Below are 18391 nucleotides of genomic sequence, written 5' to 3' on the forward strand. Positions count from 1 at the left end.
ATTTTTTAAGCAATTACTATAAAATTAAAAATATATATAAAAATTAAGGGAAATTATTAATTATTATAAGAAAAATCTAGTTGGGTGGCGCAACTATGGTTGAAGGCAAATTTGTGGAGCTGGTGGTTATAGGTGAAGGCAAATTTGGAGTTGCTAGCATGACCAAATTTGGCAAATTTGGAGTTGCTAGCATGACCTTCCACCTCTTAAGTTTTCAAGACTTCATCTTCACTTATATATCCTCAATCATGCCACCCTTAAGCACAACCTCAAACGCAACAAACCCGTTTTAGGGAATAACTTAAATACATTGATTCTTACCCTTTTCAACCTTAGATTATAGTTTTTGACCTAACTAAAACATAGTGGTCGTTAATGTTGAAAAAAGGGAAAAACTAAATCTGTTTCAGTTTTCTTAGGGTTTTTTTTCCCTTAAATTATTTTATTTATAAAAATTATTATAATAAATATATGTCATGTTAGAAAGTGATAAATTAGATTTTTATTTATATCTAATTTTTTTATAATTTTGTATATATTTTTATAAAATATATTTTTATTGAAAAACAAACTTTTAAATATTTTTTTACTTTTGATTTTCTTTTTAAATTAAGAATCAAGGTTAAATTGATAAAATATGTAAAGTTGATGATTAAATTTGTTGAAATTTTTAGAGGTAGAACCAAATTGATAGAATTTATAAATATTGGAAAGCTAAATTTATGATTATGCCAACAAAAAGAACTTCAGTAATGGAAGAGTGACCAAAATACTAAGTTTCGACAACAATAATAACTACCAAAATACTAAAATTTGATAACAATAATAACTAAAAAAACCAAAGTAACCAAAATAGAAATACACTAACAATTAGATGACTATACCCTTACATCCCTTTTTTAACAAAAGGAAAATTGTTTGCTTTAGTATTAGTTTATGGAAATTAAATAGGCTACATAGGGTTGGGCTTCAATTAATAAATAACAAGTCCATTAATTGCTCAAATAATTGTTTTCAGTTCTACAATACAATTACATAAATAAAGTGGGTTCCTTCACCTTTATTTGTAGGTCTTATATGTATTTTAATAAAAAAAGAAATTAATTTTTTGTCAAAAATTATTTTTAATAATGAAACAAATATTTTTAAAATATTATTTTATAAGGATTAATTGGAATTTTTTTATTTTACAAAATATTACACTAACACAAAATAATTCTAATCGTGTTAACAGATAAGCTTAAATTTTTAAATTTAAAAAGTGGATAAATTAAATTCCTTGAGCAAATGGTACCTTTTAAGTTTTTAAACTATAATTTAATAATAAATAAATAAATAATCCAGCACGAAGATTAAATGGAAACTAAAAATTAAGGGCACGTTTGGTTCGTTGTAATGGAATAGAGGTGTAATGGAATAGAGGCGTAATAGTAATTCAATTGTTTGGTTGAATGGAATGGAATAGAACTATAGTAGTATTCTTGTGTTTGGTTGAATGGAATGATGTTGTAATAGCCTAAGGAAAAAAAACTAAAATGACTAGAATACCCTTAGCAGAATTTTTTTTAGGTAGATGATTATTGTTATTGTTATTAAATTTTAATAAGATTATTAATATAAATAATAAATAATTTAATCATATTTTAACATAATTATTATTAAATATAATTTAATAAAATTATATAATTTAATAAAATTATTAATATTAAATATTCTTATATGAATTTACTAAAATCATAATATATAATACTATAAAATATAATTTAAAATAATTATTATTAAATATAATTTAATAAAAATATATAATTTAATAAAATTATTAATATTAAATATTCTTATATGAATTTACTAAAATCATAATATATAATACTATAAAATATAATTTAAAATAATTATTATTAAATATAATTTAATAAATATATATAATTTAATAAAATTCTTAATATTAAATATTCTTATATGAATTTACTAAAATCATAATATATAATACTATAAATATAATTTAAAATAATTATTATTAAATATAATTTAATAAAAATATATAATTTAATAAAATTCTTATATTAAATATTCTTATATGAATTTACTAAAATCATAATATATAATACTATAAAAATAATATATAATCTACTTTATTATTTTTAAACTGCAATACATATTTAATGTGCTAAATTATCATTAGTGAAACAAATAATTTAATTATTCTACAATAAAAAAAATATTAGCAGTAATAAATAACTTGAGAATTATATTTTGCATAAACATAATATTCATATATTAACAAAAAGTTACATGAAATTCATGAAATTCATGAAATTCTATGTCATAATCCATATGTTATACAGTTTTACAACATCAAAAAGTTAGAACATTGTAATGACATACCATCCCAAATATTACAAACAGAAAAAGTTACAAAAGTATCATCAATAGAACCATGATTTTTAATGCTCAGCAAGAAATCTTCTGACCCATTCCAACCGCACATCAGAAGGTAAACTAAAGAAAATGAGCATTTGCGTTGATGATCTAGAATTTTGCTCAATGCTCGATAACGCTCATCCACAGTTAAACCTTCTATTTCACATAAGGTTGGATATAAATTTATAGCTTTTTCTTGGATGATCTGGAATTCTTCTGACTTTTTTTGAACTACCACATCGGAGGCAATACTCCTACTGATTTGTTCGCCAATGGCCCGCATGTTTTCCGCCAATAAAGTGGCAACATCATGAAATGAAGAAGAAATATGATCACTTGCATCAGAATTCTTTTTTTTTCTTCTTTGAAGATGTGTAACCCCTTTGGTTTCTATCTGGTTGAGGTTCCGTAGCAGAAACATCCATGTCATCCAAAGAGACATCAGCTTCGCAGTCATAGAATTCGTTTCTTTCTTCATTAATATCTGTAGTAGGTACATCCTGAACATTTATTTCTTCAATAACATCAGTAGCTTTTTGAGCATCTTTCCCAGTCGTTCGATCTCTTGTGTAGATGGTAGTAAGTTGGTCGTAGTAAGGGAAACTACGATGTCTGAATTGACCGGCTTCTTTATGACTCTATAAAAATGAGGAAATCATATTAGTTATAAGTTTGGTAAAAATAAGATAATAAAGACTTGAAATAATTCTTACATTTAAATAAGAGTTCCAAACCGCATCTTCAGCAACAACGAGCTGCCTATGCTCATCCCAACCAAAACCACTATTGTTTTGGCCATTAAGCATGTCATACACGATTGACCAATCCCTTTTTAGTAACCTAATCCTCGATTCAATATTAGGTCTAGCCTTCAACATTGCATTGGTTAAAGCCTTTTCTAACATTTTTTCCAACTCGTTTAAATAACCGGCTTTGAACCCCGTATCAACATTAAAGGTTCCAACATTATGCAAGTCCACCATACAGGAAACCAATGCCGCATCTTCTTCTGGAATCCATTTCCTTTTGGTTCCTCGAGAAGCTTGGGAAGAAACATTTGATTCTGAAACACCTGACATAATTATCTTAAGAAAAAAAACAAATTAAAATTAAGTTTAATATCATGAATCAAAAGGTGAACAATTTATAAAATTAAAATTAAGTTCAATATCATGAATCAAAAGCTCAACACTTTATAAAATTATAACACATGATGAATGAAAAGAAATTAAATTATAATTCAACAAGTTTAGTACAATACAAAAAACAATTCAAACACCACCAAAGTTTCACAAACTAGATACACAAAATAACATAAACAAATTAACTCAAACTCATTTTGTCCCTAAACCTAATTAATTTCTAAATGCTTGCCATTCATCGAACATTTGGTTGGCTAGTTCCATCCTCCAAGTAGCCCATGCATTCGATGGATGAATATTTACGATATTCGGTTCATCGTCATCTACCACATTACTAGGTAATCCTTCTCCCACCTCCGCTTCAATAGGATCAATACTCATATGGGTTCGAATAAAATTATGGAGCAAACAACATGCAATAATGATTCTATTGTGCACCCTTACAGGATAGAATGATGGACTTCTAAGTATTCCCCATCTAGTTTTAATAACCCAAAGCATCTTTCAATAACATTATGTGTTGAGGCATGTTTCATATTAAAAAATTCTTTCAGAGTACTTGGCTGATAACCCTGACGCCACTTATTCAAATGATATTGTTGTCCTCTAAAAGGTGCAAGAAATCTCTCACAATTTGTGTATCCAGCATCAACTAGATAATAACAACCTATAAAAAAACTTTTTTTAAAATGAATAATTCCCCAAAAAAGTTTGATCTTAATGAATAATTCAAAGTCCTCTAACTTTCCACTTTACCATGAGGAACTTTTAGTCCATGTCTCCTACTAATGGCATCTTGAAGAACCCGTCCATCAGCAACAGAACCTTCCCAACCAGGAAGAACATAAACAAATTGCATATCAGGTGTACAAACACCTAGCATGTTTGTTGCTATGTCACTTTTTCGCGTTTGATATCTAGGTTTATCAACTGTTGGAACCCTAATCTTGATGTGGGTTCCATCAAGAGCACCTAAGCAATTCTATATCACATGTTATAAAACCTTGAGTTAGGATACTAAATTTAAATCTAAATCAACTAAATTATGTACAAGCTATATATAAAACTCAGTCCAATACCTTAAACCATTTCCATCTTGTGTCTGAAGAATTAGCTTTAATTGGCTCTGCCTTTTTAAATAACACATCTTGTAAACGTATGACAACATTTAAAACACTATGAAATGATCTGCTAACAATTTCCCCGGACCTATTAAAGTGATGCTTGATAACTCGATTTTTAAGGTGATGGGAAATGACATGTAAAAATATTGCCACTTGCTCATCAACAAGCATGTTCCTTGACGACTTCAATCCCCCTAACATTTGTAACATCTCGCATAGTTTAAAAAAGGAAATTCTATTCATCCTAACTTGTTCAATACAGGTCTCGTCACTAGCATATATAAGCCTTTTCACATAATCCCGTTTTACATAAAAATCTAAAATATAGAACCTAATCCTTGGTCTATAAGTATGTAGGCTATGGCTGGCACCCAATGTAAGTAAGAACCAACTCGCAATTCTACAGATTTGCAACCATATTGTCAATGCAATACCAATTCTTTTACGTCTCACACTTTGTACAATTAAAGGCAGACGAGCCATTACTGTAAGATATTAATGTGTTATATATCTTCAAATCGTAGTAAAAGGGTCACATTTCTCCAATCTTAATTTCAATAACAGTAAAATAAAATTAAATAATTTAATTGCCAAAGAACTTACAGTGATTGTGTGAATATAAGACGTTCAACTGTGGGTGGAGGAAGCAATCAAACAAGCCAAAGAAGAAGAGGAAGCAATAACACACTATCAAAGAAAAATGAACAATACAAATTTAGAATCTTTACGAAGTAAAAAATAGAAATTAAAATTATCTTTGCAACTTGAAAATCATTTCTTTATCAAATTAGTTATCATGATCTAAAAGCACTTTAGGCCTCGATAATGCAATCACAGATGGCATGCCTTAGTCTATTAACCAAAACCTTATGTAGAATTAGACTATCCTTGTGAGGTGAACAAATTTTGAAAATAGTCTAGAGCAATTTGCATAAATTCTTCGTCTTCAAAATCTTTGATCATGTTATTATGTTGATGCTTTGTAGGTATATGTATAATTGAGCTAAAATTAAAATTTCATCTATATATTGAATTAAAATTAAATTTATATTTATACAATTGCACCAAAATAAAATTTTTAAATCACATTCTACATCAAATTAAAATTTAATGTAAATTTAAGATTTATTTGAAATTTTGTTGTCACTAGCATTTATTCTTAATATTCATTACAGTTAATTAAAACAATATTTTGTTAATTAAAAAAATTAAAGACTTTATAATTATTAAACGGTATTTAATAATTAAATATATAATTTAATTATTTTTATTTTAATAAATTGGAATATTAAAAATAAAATATTAAAAATAAAAAAATTTAATTTAATTTAATTAATTTGTAAATATATAATTTAATTAGTTTTATGCATTTAATTATTTTTATTTTAACAAATGCATTATTTAATAAATTGGAATATTAAAAATAAAAAATATCCAAACTTTACTTGAATTACAAAAATAAACAAATGCATTATTTAGTAAATTGAAAAACAATTGTATAAAACCAATCCATAACAATAAAATTAAAACTTGAATAATAATTGAAAAATAATAGTTAAAATTAAAAATAATAAAAATAAACTGTTTTGCACTAACTATTACAATAATCACTCAAAACTGATTTGCACTAACTATTACAACCACCTTAGTCAACTAAACAAATAATCGAACAAGAAATGAAACAAACAAGCTAGTCGAAACACTAGTTGCGCATATTCTTAGTAGAAATCAACTCTTAAAACTTGATCAATCCCAATTAATTATCTGCTAATAGTTTGACTTCCATGCTTATCAAACAGTTTACTAGTGTTTACTAGTGTAGATATATAGCAATATGACTATTCTCGATTAAAACAGTTTACTAGTAACCAACAAAAAAATCAGAGCTGTTACGTTTTCATTGAATAGTGATAAGAGCCCTGGCCTTAATGGATATATGACTACTTCAAAATTGGTTCAATGTTGCCTGCTTTTAATGTCACTTTGGTGCTTAAATGCCTTAACCCAATCTCTATAAAAGAGTTTCGACCAATATCATACCATTTTGTATTTTATGTGTATAACTATGATTCATGCTAATAGAATTCAAGCTCATCTTCCAGAGGTTATTAACAAGAACCAAAATGGTTTTTCATCCCTAACATACAGGTGAATAGCCATGTGAACAGCCATATGGAGTTAGGATCTTCCAAATATATAGGAAAGTAATAGAAAAAAAATTTAGCACGCCTGTGCTGGAAATACAAGTGATGACAGAAATTAAGGGTAAGTTTTGATATTATCACTGAAGATCCTGTCTGAGCATCATGGAATTCCCCATGACCAACCTCTTCATGAATCTAAATAACTGGTACACACAAATAAACAAGTCACATATAAATGTTTTATTATATGTGATTCAGTTCAAATCATCAACTAATTGCAGGTAAATGATTCCCATGGATGCTAAAAACAGAGACTTCAATCTTTTCGTAAATATTACAAGGAAACCTCTCAAAGTCTAAACCACCCGGCATGGACTGTGATGTTAATATGTCTGTTTTATGCCCAAAATAAGAGGCAAATATAAACTATCATTTCGTATATTATAAGATACTAGTAAAAAAACTAGTCATTTACAAGGTACACAATTCAAAGAATAGACGAGCATGCAAAATCTGAAATTCAATCTCAATCTGCTTTGGGCAAAACCCAAATGCTCTACATTTAAAGACCTTAGAAAGTAGAGAGAACCAATCAAATAATCATGAAGAAAACACCAAATGCTGAGTATATATATACTAAATGAATAGATTAATCCAGGACACAAAAACAAAGAAATCTGATCTTTTTTTATTAGCCAAGGGGTTAACAATGAGTGAATTTGCAATTGTGATTCTAACTTAATTGGCTTAGCTTCCATTGATAAGGCAGTGACACTCGAGGTTAATGAGGACTGAATTTGCAATGGTGATTCTATCTTATTTGGCTTAGCTTCCTTTGGTAAGACAACAACACTTGAAACTTGCATGAGTAGAAAGACAATAGACTATATTAACCCAACCGGTGTAATTAGCTAAGCTTCAAGTGTCATTTTCGCTTATTTGGAAAACAGACAATCATAGCTGAATTGAAATTCTACATTACCTGAAGCCTCAACCTACAGTCTCTACCAATTTCTTAACTCATTCAACCTATGTTACTTGGATTCGTGTGTAAGAGTCAAATTGGGTATATTCCAACAGGAGTATGCCCATTTCCCCCCAAATTTTTTCTATGTATTTGAATAGTCATTGAAAGATTGTATCCCCATACCCATATCACGATATTTGTCGGATACAAATGCTTCGAACAAAATGAAGAATCTGAGCAACATAGAATCTAACAAAAACCATCTTCATTCTACTTGAAGACCAACAGGCATCAGTCGTAAGAGTTAGCTCTTTCCTAGCTGTCTTCTAAATAGCCTTAACTTAGCAACACAAACTTTGTCGAAAAGTTTAATTGACAACAAAAGTATCAGTTTCATAAAAGAATAAAGGGAAACCAAAGTGCCCTATCAACAGAATCAGTCAAACATGCAATAGAATAAATAAGTAATAGAACTGTTAACATTAATGGGAGACAACATTAATGGCAAACAATACAAAGTGGTGCAAGTTTAGCACCCTAAAGTTGACTTTGAAAAAGTGGCATGGGATAATTTTTTTTGGTCCTTGAGATAATGGGCTATTTATTGTTTGGTCCTTAAACCTCAACTATAAATAGGCCTTCTCATTTCTCATTTCAATCCATCCCAACCAATCTTTCTCTCTTAGTTTTCTCTCTTCTCTCATTTGAGAATTCTTAAGGAATTCTATTTGTTTGTAATACTTTGAAGATAGTAAAGTTATCATCTGGTGTTAGTGCCCGAGGACGTAGGTATAATTTACCGAACCTCGTTAAAACTCTTGTGTTCTTTCTTGTCCTATTTTTCTTTCAATATTTGAGGGTATAATAGTAGTATTTAATTGTGCTATTAAATTACTATAGAAGGGATATTCTGTCTAAGGAAAGACTTGGTATTTAAGAGATCCATGTGATCCACCTCTCTTCCCTGGGAATTGAACTTTGTGTGATTTTTAGTACAATAATTTACACGCTTCCGACCCTATTGGAACAACAAGTGGTATCAGAGCCGAAGGTTAATCGTAGTATGCTCTGTGGTTGTAGTTTAAACTGATCTTCCACATCAGAAAAGATTTCCTTAGGTATATTGAAAGATTATGGAGAAAACGGTCGGTGTAGGAGCTTCAACATCGTCCATGTGGACAAGACCGACAATTGCAAATGCAAGATTGGCCGTGGAGATCTTTGATGGCACGGGCCATTTTGGTATGTGGCAAAGTGAGGTTCTAGATGCCCTTTTTCAGCAGGGTCTAGACATTGCCATTGATGAAGAGAAACCAGATGATGTACAGGAGAAAGATTGGAAGGCGATCAATCGGTTGGCATGTGGCACAATTCGATCATGCCTTTCTCGAGAGCAGAGGTATGCTTTTTCAAAGGAGACTTCTGCAAATAAGTTGTGGGTGGCACTTGAAGAAAATTTTTTGAAGAAAAACAGTCAAAATAAGCTCCACTTGAAGAAAAGACTGTTTCGCTTCACATACGTCCCAAGTACCACAATGAATGATCACATCACCAAATTTAATCAGTTAGTCACTGATTTGCTGAATATGGATGAGACATTCAAAGATGAAGATTTGGCTTTGATGCTATTGGGGTCACTTCCTGAGGAGTTTGAGTTCCTAGAAACTACTCTACTTCATGGCAAGAGTGATATATCTCTGAGCGAAGTCTGTGCGGCCTTATACAGTTATGAACAGAGAAAGAAGGACAAACAAAAAAACTCAATCAGAGATACAGAAGCTTTAGTAGTCCGAGGTCGTTCATACACTCGGAAGAAAACTCAAAAGGGGAGATCAAAGTCAAAGTCCAGACTCGGGAAAGATGAATGTGCTTTTTGTCATGAGAAAGGCCACTGGAAGAAAAATTGTCCAAAGCTGAAGAATAAGGGAAAAGCTGCTGTAGATGCTTGTGTTGCTAAGCATGATACTAGTGACTCTGAACTATCACTGGTTGCATCATCATCGTCGTTCCATTCAGATGAGTGGATATTAGATTCGGGTTGTACCTATCATATGTCCCCTAACCGGGAGTGGTTCTCTGATTTAGTAGAACTAAATGGAGGAGTTGTTTATATGGGCAATGACAATGCCTGTAAAACTGTTGGGATAGGTTCAATCCAATTAAAGAATAAAGATGGATCAACCAGAGTTTTGACTGATGTTCGGTACGTGCCCAGTTTGAAGAAAAATCTCATCTCATTGGGAGCCTTGGAATCCAATGGTTCAGTTGTTACTATGAGAGATGGGGTTTTGAAAGTGACATCTGGCGCACTTGTGATATTGAAGGGCATCAGGAAAAATAACTTGTATTACTACCAAGGTAGTACAGTTATTGGAGCAGTCGCTGCAGCTTCCGGCAACAAAGAATTGGACTCAATACAGTTGTGGCATATGAAGTTGGGACATGCCAGCGAAAAATCCTTGCAAATTCTGGCAAAGCAAGGATTGTTGAAAGGTGCAAAGGCTTGCAAATTAAAATTTTGCGAGCATTGTGTTCTGGGAAAGCAAAAGAGAGTGAAATTCGGTACTACTATCCATAATACAAAAGGTATTTTGGAATATGTTCACTCAGATGTGTGGGGGCCTTCCAAGACACCTTCATTGGGAGGAAAACACTACTTTGTTACTTTTGTTGATGACTATTCCAGAAGAGTTTGGGTGTATACCATGAGAACTAAGGATGAAGTGCTTAGAGTTTTTCTTAAATGGAAAACTATGATCGAAAACCAGACTGGCAAGAAAATCAAGCGGCTTAGGACGGACAATGGAGGGGAATATAAAAGTGATCCGTTCTTCGATGTGTGCCAAGAGTATGGTATTGTTCGACACTTCACAGTTAGGGATACACCACAGCAGAATGGATTGGCAGAGCGTATGAATCGAACATTGCTGGAGAAAGTTCAATGTATGTTGTCCAATGCTGGGCTGGGCAAGCAATTTTGGGTTGAAGCTGTGACATACGCTGGCCATCTTGTTAATCGTTTGCCATCATCTGCATTAGAAAGAAAAACTCCTATGGAGGTATGGTCTGGAAAACCGACTACAGATTATGATTCCTTACATGTGTTTGGAACCACTGCATATTACCATGTGAAGGAGTCAAAGTTAGATCCGATGGCAAAGAAAGCTCTCTTTATGGGAATCACTTCTGGAGTGAAGGGATTTCGTCTTTGGTGCTTAAGCACAAAGAAAATGATCTGTAGCAGAGATGTTACCTTTGATAAATCTGCCACATTGAAAAAGGTAGCAGATAAAGATATTCAGATGAGCAATACTCTACAGCAGGTGGAGTGTACTCCAAAACAGGTGGAGTTTGAGCAGATGGGGATTTGCCCAGTTAATAAGTCTAATTCTCCAGCCACAATGGAGGAATTAGAGGTTGAAGAGGTTCTGACCCAAGAACCACTAAGTACACCAGAACCAGTTGCAGTTGCAAGGCCACGGAGAGAAATTCGTAAACCTGCTCGATTTACTGATATGGTGGCCTACGCCCTTCCCGTTGTTGATGATATTCCTATCACTTATCAAGAAGCAATGCAAAGCTTAGAAAGTGATAAATGGAAAAGCGCCATGGATGAAGAAATGCAGTCTCTCCGGAAGAACAATACTTGAGAGTTGGCGCAATTACCGAAAGGTAAAAGGGCAATCGGATGCAAGTGGGTATTCGCAAAGAAAGATGGATCTCCTAGCAAGAAGGATATTCGCTACAAGGCAAGATTGGTAGCTAAAAGCTACGCTCAGAAGGAGGGAATTGACTACAATGATGTATTTTCCCCTGTTGTGAAGCATTCCTCCATTAGAATTTTGTTGGCCTTGGTAGCACAGTTGAATTTAGAGCTAGCTCAACTTGATGTTAAGACGGCTTTCTTGCATGGTGAGTTAGAAAAGGAGATCTATATGACTCAGCCAGAAGGATACACAGATGCTGGTGGTAGAAATTGGGTTTGTAAGCTTAACAAATCGCTATATGGATTGAAGCAATCCCCGAGGCAGTGGTACAAGCGATTTGATAGCTTTATGAGAAGGCAGAAGTACACAAGAAGCAAATATGACAATTGTGTATATTTGCAGAAGCTGCATGACGGATCTTTCATTTATCTACTCTTGTATGTTGATGATATGTTAATCGCTTCGAAAAGCCAAAATGAGATAGATAAGCTGAAGGCTCAGTTGAATCAAGAGTTCGAGATGAAAGATCTAGGTGAGGCCAAGAAGATTCTCGGCATGAAGATAAGTAGAGATAGACCGAGAGGCAAGCTCTGTTTAAATCAGAAGCAATATCTGAAAAAGGTATTACAATGTTTTGGTGTAAATGAAAACACAAAACATGTAAGTACCCCACTTGCTTCTCATATGAAACTTAGTGCTCAATTATCTCCGAAGACTAAAGATGAAAGAGAATATATGGCGAAAGTCCCATATGCTAATGCAGTTAGGAGTTTGATGTATGCGATGGTGTGTACGAGGCCTGACATTTCACAAGCTGTTGGAGTTGTGAGCAGGTATATGCATGATCCTGGAAAAGGACATTGGCAAGCTGTGAAATGGATTCTACGGTATCTTCGAAAAACCGTAGATGTTGGTTTAATTTTTGAACAGGATGAAGCACTTGGTCAGTTTGTAGTTGGATATGTTGATTCCGACTTTGCTGGTGATTTAGATAAACGTCGTTCAACTACGGGGTATCTGTTTACTCTTGCGAAAGCCCCAGTGAGTTGGAAGTCTACCTTACAGTCTACAGTAGCTGTGTCTACTACAGAGGCAGAATATATGACAGTTACAGAAGCTGTTAAGGAGGCTATTTGGCTTAATGGATTGTTGAAAGACTTAGGAGTTATTCAAAGTCACATAAGTTTATATTGTGACAGTCAGAGCGCTATTCATTTAGCGAAAAATCAAGTCTATCATTCAAGAACTAAGCATATCGACGTAAGATATCACTTTATGCGGGAAGTCTTTGAAAAAGGAAAAATTCTACTTCAGAAGATTCCGACAGCAGATAATCCCGCAGATATGATGACCAAGGTGGTAACAACAATCAAGTTTAATCATTGTTTGAACTTGATTAACATCCTGAGAATTTGAGCACCTTCAGGTGTATGGCGCTCGAGAGTGCATTTGTAGGCACTACAAAAGATAGCTTTATCGAATTTGGGGAGTTGAAGGAAGTGTGTGACGATGTGATTATCCTAATCAAATCTTCAAGGTGGAGATTGTTAACATTAATGGGAGACAACATTAATGGCAAACAATACAAAGTGGTGCAAGTTTAGCACCCTAAAGTCGACTTTGAAAAGTGGCATGGGATAATTTTTTTTGGTCCTTGAGATAATGGGCTATTTATTGTTTGGTCCTTAAACCTCAACTATAAATAGGCCTTCTCATTTCTCATTTTAATCCATCCCAACCAATCTTTCTCTCTTAGTTTTCTCTCTTCTCTCATTTGAGAATTCTTAAGGAATTCTATTTGTTTGTAATACTTTGAAGATAGTAAAGTTATCATCTGGTGTTAGTGCCCGAGGACGTAGGTATAATTTACCGAACCTCGTTAAAACTCTTGTGTTCTTTCTTGTCCTATTTTTCTTTCAATATTTGAGGGTATAATAGTAGTATTTAATTGTGCTATTAAATTACTGTAGAAGGGATATTCTGTCTAAGGAAAGACTTGGTATTTAAGAGATCCATGTGATCCACCTCTCTTCCCTGGGAATTGAACTTTGTGTGATTTTTTAGTACAATAATTTACACGCTTCCGACCCTATTGGAACAACAAGAACCACATTGAAAAAATTTTCATCTGTTCAATCGAACATGCAATAGAATCAGTCAAAGAAAAGCCGAATGAAAATCATAAGAAAGGAATCAAAATTAAGAGAACAAAAAACAAATATTCCAGATTTGAGCAAAAGAAAAACTACTTGTAAAATAAATAGGGAAAGAGTGCGACCTGCTAAAAGAGTGATGGTAACGACCTGTCACTCAAAACTGAAGAGTTAGAAAATGGAGAAAAGAAAAACGAAATCTATTTTACAGAAAAGAAAAGAAAAGAAAAACAGGGAAAGAGTGCGAGCTTTTTTCGTTCTTGATAAAATAGAGAAAAGAAAAGAAACGTAAATAGAAGAAAAGAAATGTACGAGAAGAAGAAGCAAAAATCGATGGAAAGGAAAAAATTACCTTTGCAATATCGATGGAAGAAGAAGCAGAAATCGATGAGGGCAGAAAATATAATAGAAAATAAAACGGGTGAGGAATCCTTAATTGGCGCTGAATGGGGGGAATGGCTATTACAGCCAATGGGGGTAATAGGGACGAAACTGATTCAGGCCGTAATAACATTACAACCAACCAAACGCCCGTTTGGTAGTGGGCCCGCAGAATAGGGGGAATGCATTCCTATTCCCTCCAACCAAACATGTCCTAAGGTTGGGCAGTTTGGAATTCAAATAATAAATAAATTAAACAACGGTTTTCGTTGCGTCAGTGGTGAATGAGTAACTGACAATTTTGACCTTAGAAGTCTTCATTTATATTAAGGTTAATGGCATCAATTGTCCTTCAACTATGGACTAAATTTCTATTAAAATTTTAGGTTGAGGTCGAGATGAAGTTTTGGTCAAACCTATACCCCCACATGGAAAATTTTATCAAAATAATAAAGTTCATAACTATTTTATATATTAGGTAAATTACAGTCAATGTCACTAAATTATTGGTAACTTTACTTTTTAGTCATTTAACTTTAAAATTTTATAAAATATCACTGAATTATTTAAAATTTTTCATTTAATGTAATATAAACATCATTTAATATTTCAAGGGGTTGTGTAAGAGTCGGGGAATTTTCCTTTTTTTTCGAAATTAAATTCATGTATTAGAATTTTAAATAAAAGAGAAAGCAATTATAATCACAAATTCAGAAGCAGAACTCAAAAAAAAATTATTTGACTTCAAAAAAGTAACTCAAATAAAATTTTACTAAAATCCAAAAGAATTTCCCCACCTAAAATAGGAGTTTGGCACCCCTAGTCTCTTTATATAAAAAAACTAGTTGATATAAAGTGGTATTTATAAGCAAAAAATATTTGACTTAATATTGACAATTATGTGCTTTAAATGAAAAGTAACTTAAGCTTGTTTGGACACAAAATTGTCTCTGCAGTTTTTCACCTGTCGGACTTCAGTGTCGTGACATCCATGTCAATGTGCAAGAGTTTGACTTGGGAGCACTTGGTGTTGCAAAACAACCTTTTTGGTGCCGCGACCTTAACGATAGTGGCCACTGGGTTCCCTTCATTTCAATGTTTTACTTGGAGTCTATAAAAATCCGTTTTTCAGTGGTGTCAAAAATAGTGGTTTCAAAACCCTGTCTTCTAATGATCAAGTTCGTAAATATTATTAATTAATATTTACAAGTATACTATAGAGTTATATTGAATTTCGATCCAGTAATTTTATTGAACGAATAGTTAATTAAGGTACAAAGACTAAATCGTAAAGATGGTAAAAGTTTATCGCCATTAATTTTTATTTGTTAAAAGGGCTAAATAATATTAATTCAAGGATCAAAGTGGCAATTTGCCATAACTTTCATTGCCACTTTGATACATGTGACACAGGTTTAGCTTGAACGAGTAACCGGACGTTGTTTTATAGGTTTAGCTCAGACGGGTAACCTTATATGTATATACAACTTTGGCCAAACTATTTGATGTGCAGATAAAGGTTTAGCCCGTACGGGTAACCTAACTTGTACATTACAACTTTGGCCAAGCTATTTGATGTGTCGATAAAAAGTTTAGCCCGGACAGGTAACCTGACACAAATGAATATGATAAGCTCGAACGAGTATCAGATGTGATTGATACTAATGTAGTCGAGTTCTTTTACGATGTTTCATCGGGTAACTTTCAAGATGCAAAACATAGATATTGAACATCTTGCCATGTGCTAAAAGATCAAAAGTAGAAAAGTAGAGGGTTTAATGATAAATCGAGTATACACATACGATTGATGTAACACCCTCAACCCGTCTGATTTGCCGGATGTCGATTTCGGGTGTTACCACTCTAACTACAACTTATATATAACCAAAACATACAATTTCCAACAATACATCTTATTTAGTAACATTGCCTAGAAATTTTTGGTACGGACGTACAATGTATTATTACAATCATTTGAACAGGAATTTTCACTCGACAAGTCCGTATAAGTACTTATAACTCACTTATTCTATCTATAAATAATATTACTAACACATTCTGTACACGTCACAATGCTTATAAATAATTTTCGTAACTTATTCACAATATTTCTATCAAACTTGACTACATCACTCCCCTTACTGTGTATGCAAAACAACCCATCTCGTCACACCTTTGGCGTAGCCTTTAATCCACTTACTTGAAACAAGAAGACATAGAGGTAAGTTCGATAGAACTTAGTGACTAAACCTTAATTAACCTGAACCTTATTAGAGGGTAACCATCTCATTGTTCTTATTTTTTAGCTAGACTTTGGCAAATACGTCCCTTGGATTCTATTCATTTTACTGTTGGCATCACGTTTCATTTCTGAGATCATAACATGCATTACTTTTCATTGATACCTTGATCGCATTCTTCACTTTTTTTCTTTCGCAATTTCTGACCATTATTGTTACAAGGGCCTTACAGACATAATACCTTTGGTTCACTACCCACGCTAGTGCATTCTAGACTCGTTCTTTTTACTATATTATTATACTAGGCTCGTCATAACACTTTCTACAAAGCCTTTCTTTCAAAGCTCGTTATACTTATCGTTCCTTCTGATTACCTTATACATCATTTATCAGATTTCACTGTAGGTTTCTTTTCTTTTCGATCAGAGTCCACCATAGAGGCATTTTTTTTAGAGATAGCCACAAGGGTTTTCTTATCCAGAGATTGCCACGAGGGTGTCTTTTTTCACAAAGTACTCACTAAAAAGGTTTTCCTTTTAGAGCCTCGCCACAAAGGCATTCCTTAAGAGGTTCTCCATGAAGGCTTACCCATTTAGAGTTTTGCCACAAAGGCATTCATTAACATTCAGTACTTGCCATAAAAGCTTTTCTATCAAGAGTATTGCCATAAAAGTATTCATTTTCCTGGTGATTTAGACGATAGGGATTCGCCTAGATTCACACTTAGTGAGGTTTCCCCTCATCGTCCTGGAACATACAGAGAACCACATTTAGGCTATAACCTTTCTTAACTTTTTCCCATATGATGCCATAACCCACTAGTTACGGTCTTACACGATATGGTCTTCTTTCTATATGATGTCATAACCCACTAGTTACAGTCTTACACAATATGGTTTTCAGTGCCATGGCCATGGACTTGTCCTTTCAGAGATTCGTGTTTTTAGTCCTGATGAACTCCTTCGATGACTCTAGAGACAGACACAGACTCTTCACACCCATCTTTCATGAACTCATCATATCTTAACTTACTCATAACAGACACATCCAGACTTTTTCTTGATATATTAACACATTTCCATTACCCAGACACACATGCACTTCTTATCGGGGTCGTTCTTATTTTCTGACACAAGAACACCATGGTCATTTAGATTCATAACATCACACTTTACTAGTTTCATGCTTTTTGCTTTGGCCACTTAGCACAGAAGTTTTATAGAAAACATACAATGTATGTAAGATTTGATCTAGGGACTTACCTGACTTTCATGAACAACAATTTGGTCCCTAAGTTTACACATCAATTTGTGGGCCCCTTAAAATTCACTACTTATAAGACATAAGAATATTATCAAAACTCACTCATATTGCTTGAAATGCAAACATTCACCATGCAAAGCCTTACTTTTTTTATTTTTACATGCACATACATAAACAAACCTATTTTCGCAAAAGCAACATACGAGTCCTAAATACTTACCCCAGGTAAATACAACCTCATTCATGAACTCCAATCTTTAGCTTTAACTTAGTGCACCAGAGACGAAAAACTGGGCAGATCGCCAATCGGGTTTTCTTTGGGTTACTCGCCCAAACTCAGGACTCGCCAAATCTGGGTGTTACAATTGAGTTGAGATTAATTGGATTTAGATTATATAAATTATTATGCTTTACTAGATATGTTACATGGTTGAATGTGGATCAAACTCACCTTGTTGTGATTATGTTTTAATATATCAGGTGAATTTCATCATATAAATTAGTTTGACATTATATTTATTATATGAGGTAAGTTAACCATTTGAATACATATGAGCTTACTCAGCATTCCGTAATGCTCACTCCATTGCATTTCTTTCTCTTGTAGATTTTAACCTTCAGAGCGTATCTATTAAATCCTCAAGGAGCTCACACTATTCATCTCTTGATTCAGTAGACTTTTTCTTGTTTAAGTTCGGTATTGTGGCATGTGTCTAGGAGCTTGTATGTATATACATGTTAAAAGTGTGATTATGGTAATTTGAAACCTTGTTTAGTGTTTACATTTGGTTAGTAAATTCCTATATATGCGAAAAGATGTAATTGACAATATAGAAGGCTTTATATGGA

The 18391-nt window shown here is 32.9% G+C and overlaps 1 protein-coding gene and 1 long non-coding RNA gene across 4 annotated transcripts; both read right to left on the reverse strand.

Annotated features, from left to right (window-relative positions):
* Positions 1–2710: 2710 nt before the first annotated feature.
* Positions 2711–5344, reverse strand: LOC107944522 (uncharacterized protein At2g29880-like). Of its 2 annotated transcripts, XM_041108851.1 has the most exons (3): positions 5291–5344; positions 3135–3506; positions 2711–3059 (listed from the first exon to the last, which is right to left on the reverse strand). In XM_041108851.1, exons 2-3 carry the CDS (start codon positions 3498–3500, stop codon positions 2763–2765), a joined length of 663 nt encoding a protein of 220 aa, XP_040964785.1. In that variant the 5' UTR covers positions 3501–3506; positions 5291–5344; the 3' UTR covers positions 2711–2762. The 2 variants fall into 2 exon arrangements, with proteins under 2 accessions (XP_040964785.1, XP_016733833.1); XM_016878344.2 differs by lacking the exon at positions 5291–5344 and having other exon boundaries at positions 3135–3566.
* A 1422-nt stretch (positions 5345–6766) lies between these two features.
* On the reverse strand, positions 6767–14154 carry LOC121225057 (uncharacterized). 2 transcript variants are annotated; one of them, XR_005922825.1, is made up of 3 exons: positions 14011–14154; positions 13784–13808; positions 6767–7034 (listed from the first exon to the last, which is right to left on the reverse strand). It is a non-coding gene; the product is annotated as an uncharacterized lncRNA (long non-coding RNA). The 2 variants fall into 2 exon arrangements; XR_005922824.1 differs by lacking the exon at positions 14011–14154 and having other exon boundaries at positions 13784–13986.
* Positions 14155–18391: the final 4237 nt, after the last annotated feature.

The sequence above is a fragment of the Gossypium hirsutum genome, chromosome D13 (assembly GCF_007990345.1).
Source record: "Gossypium hirsutum isolate 1008001.06 chromosome D13, Gossypium_hirsutum_v2.1, whole genome shotgun sequence".
NCBI classification, from domain to species: Eukaryota; Viridiplantae; Streptophyta; class Magnoliopsida; order Malvales; family Malvaceae; genus Gossypium; species Gossypium hirsutum.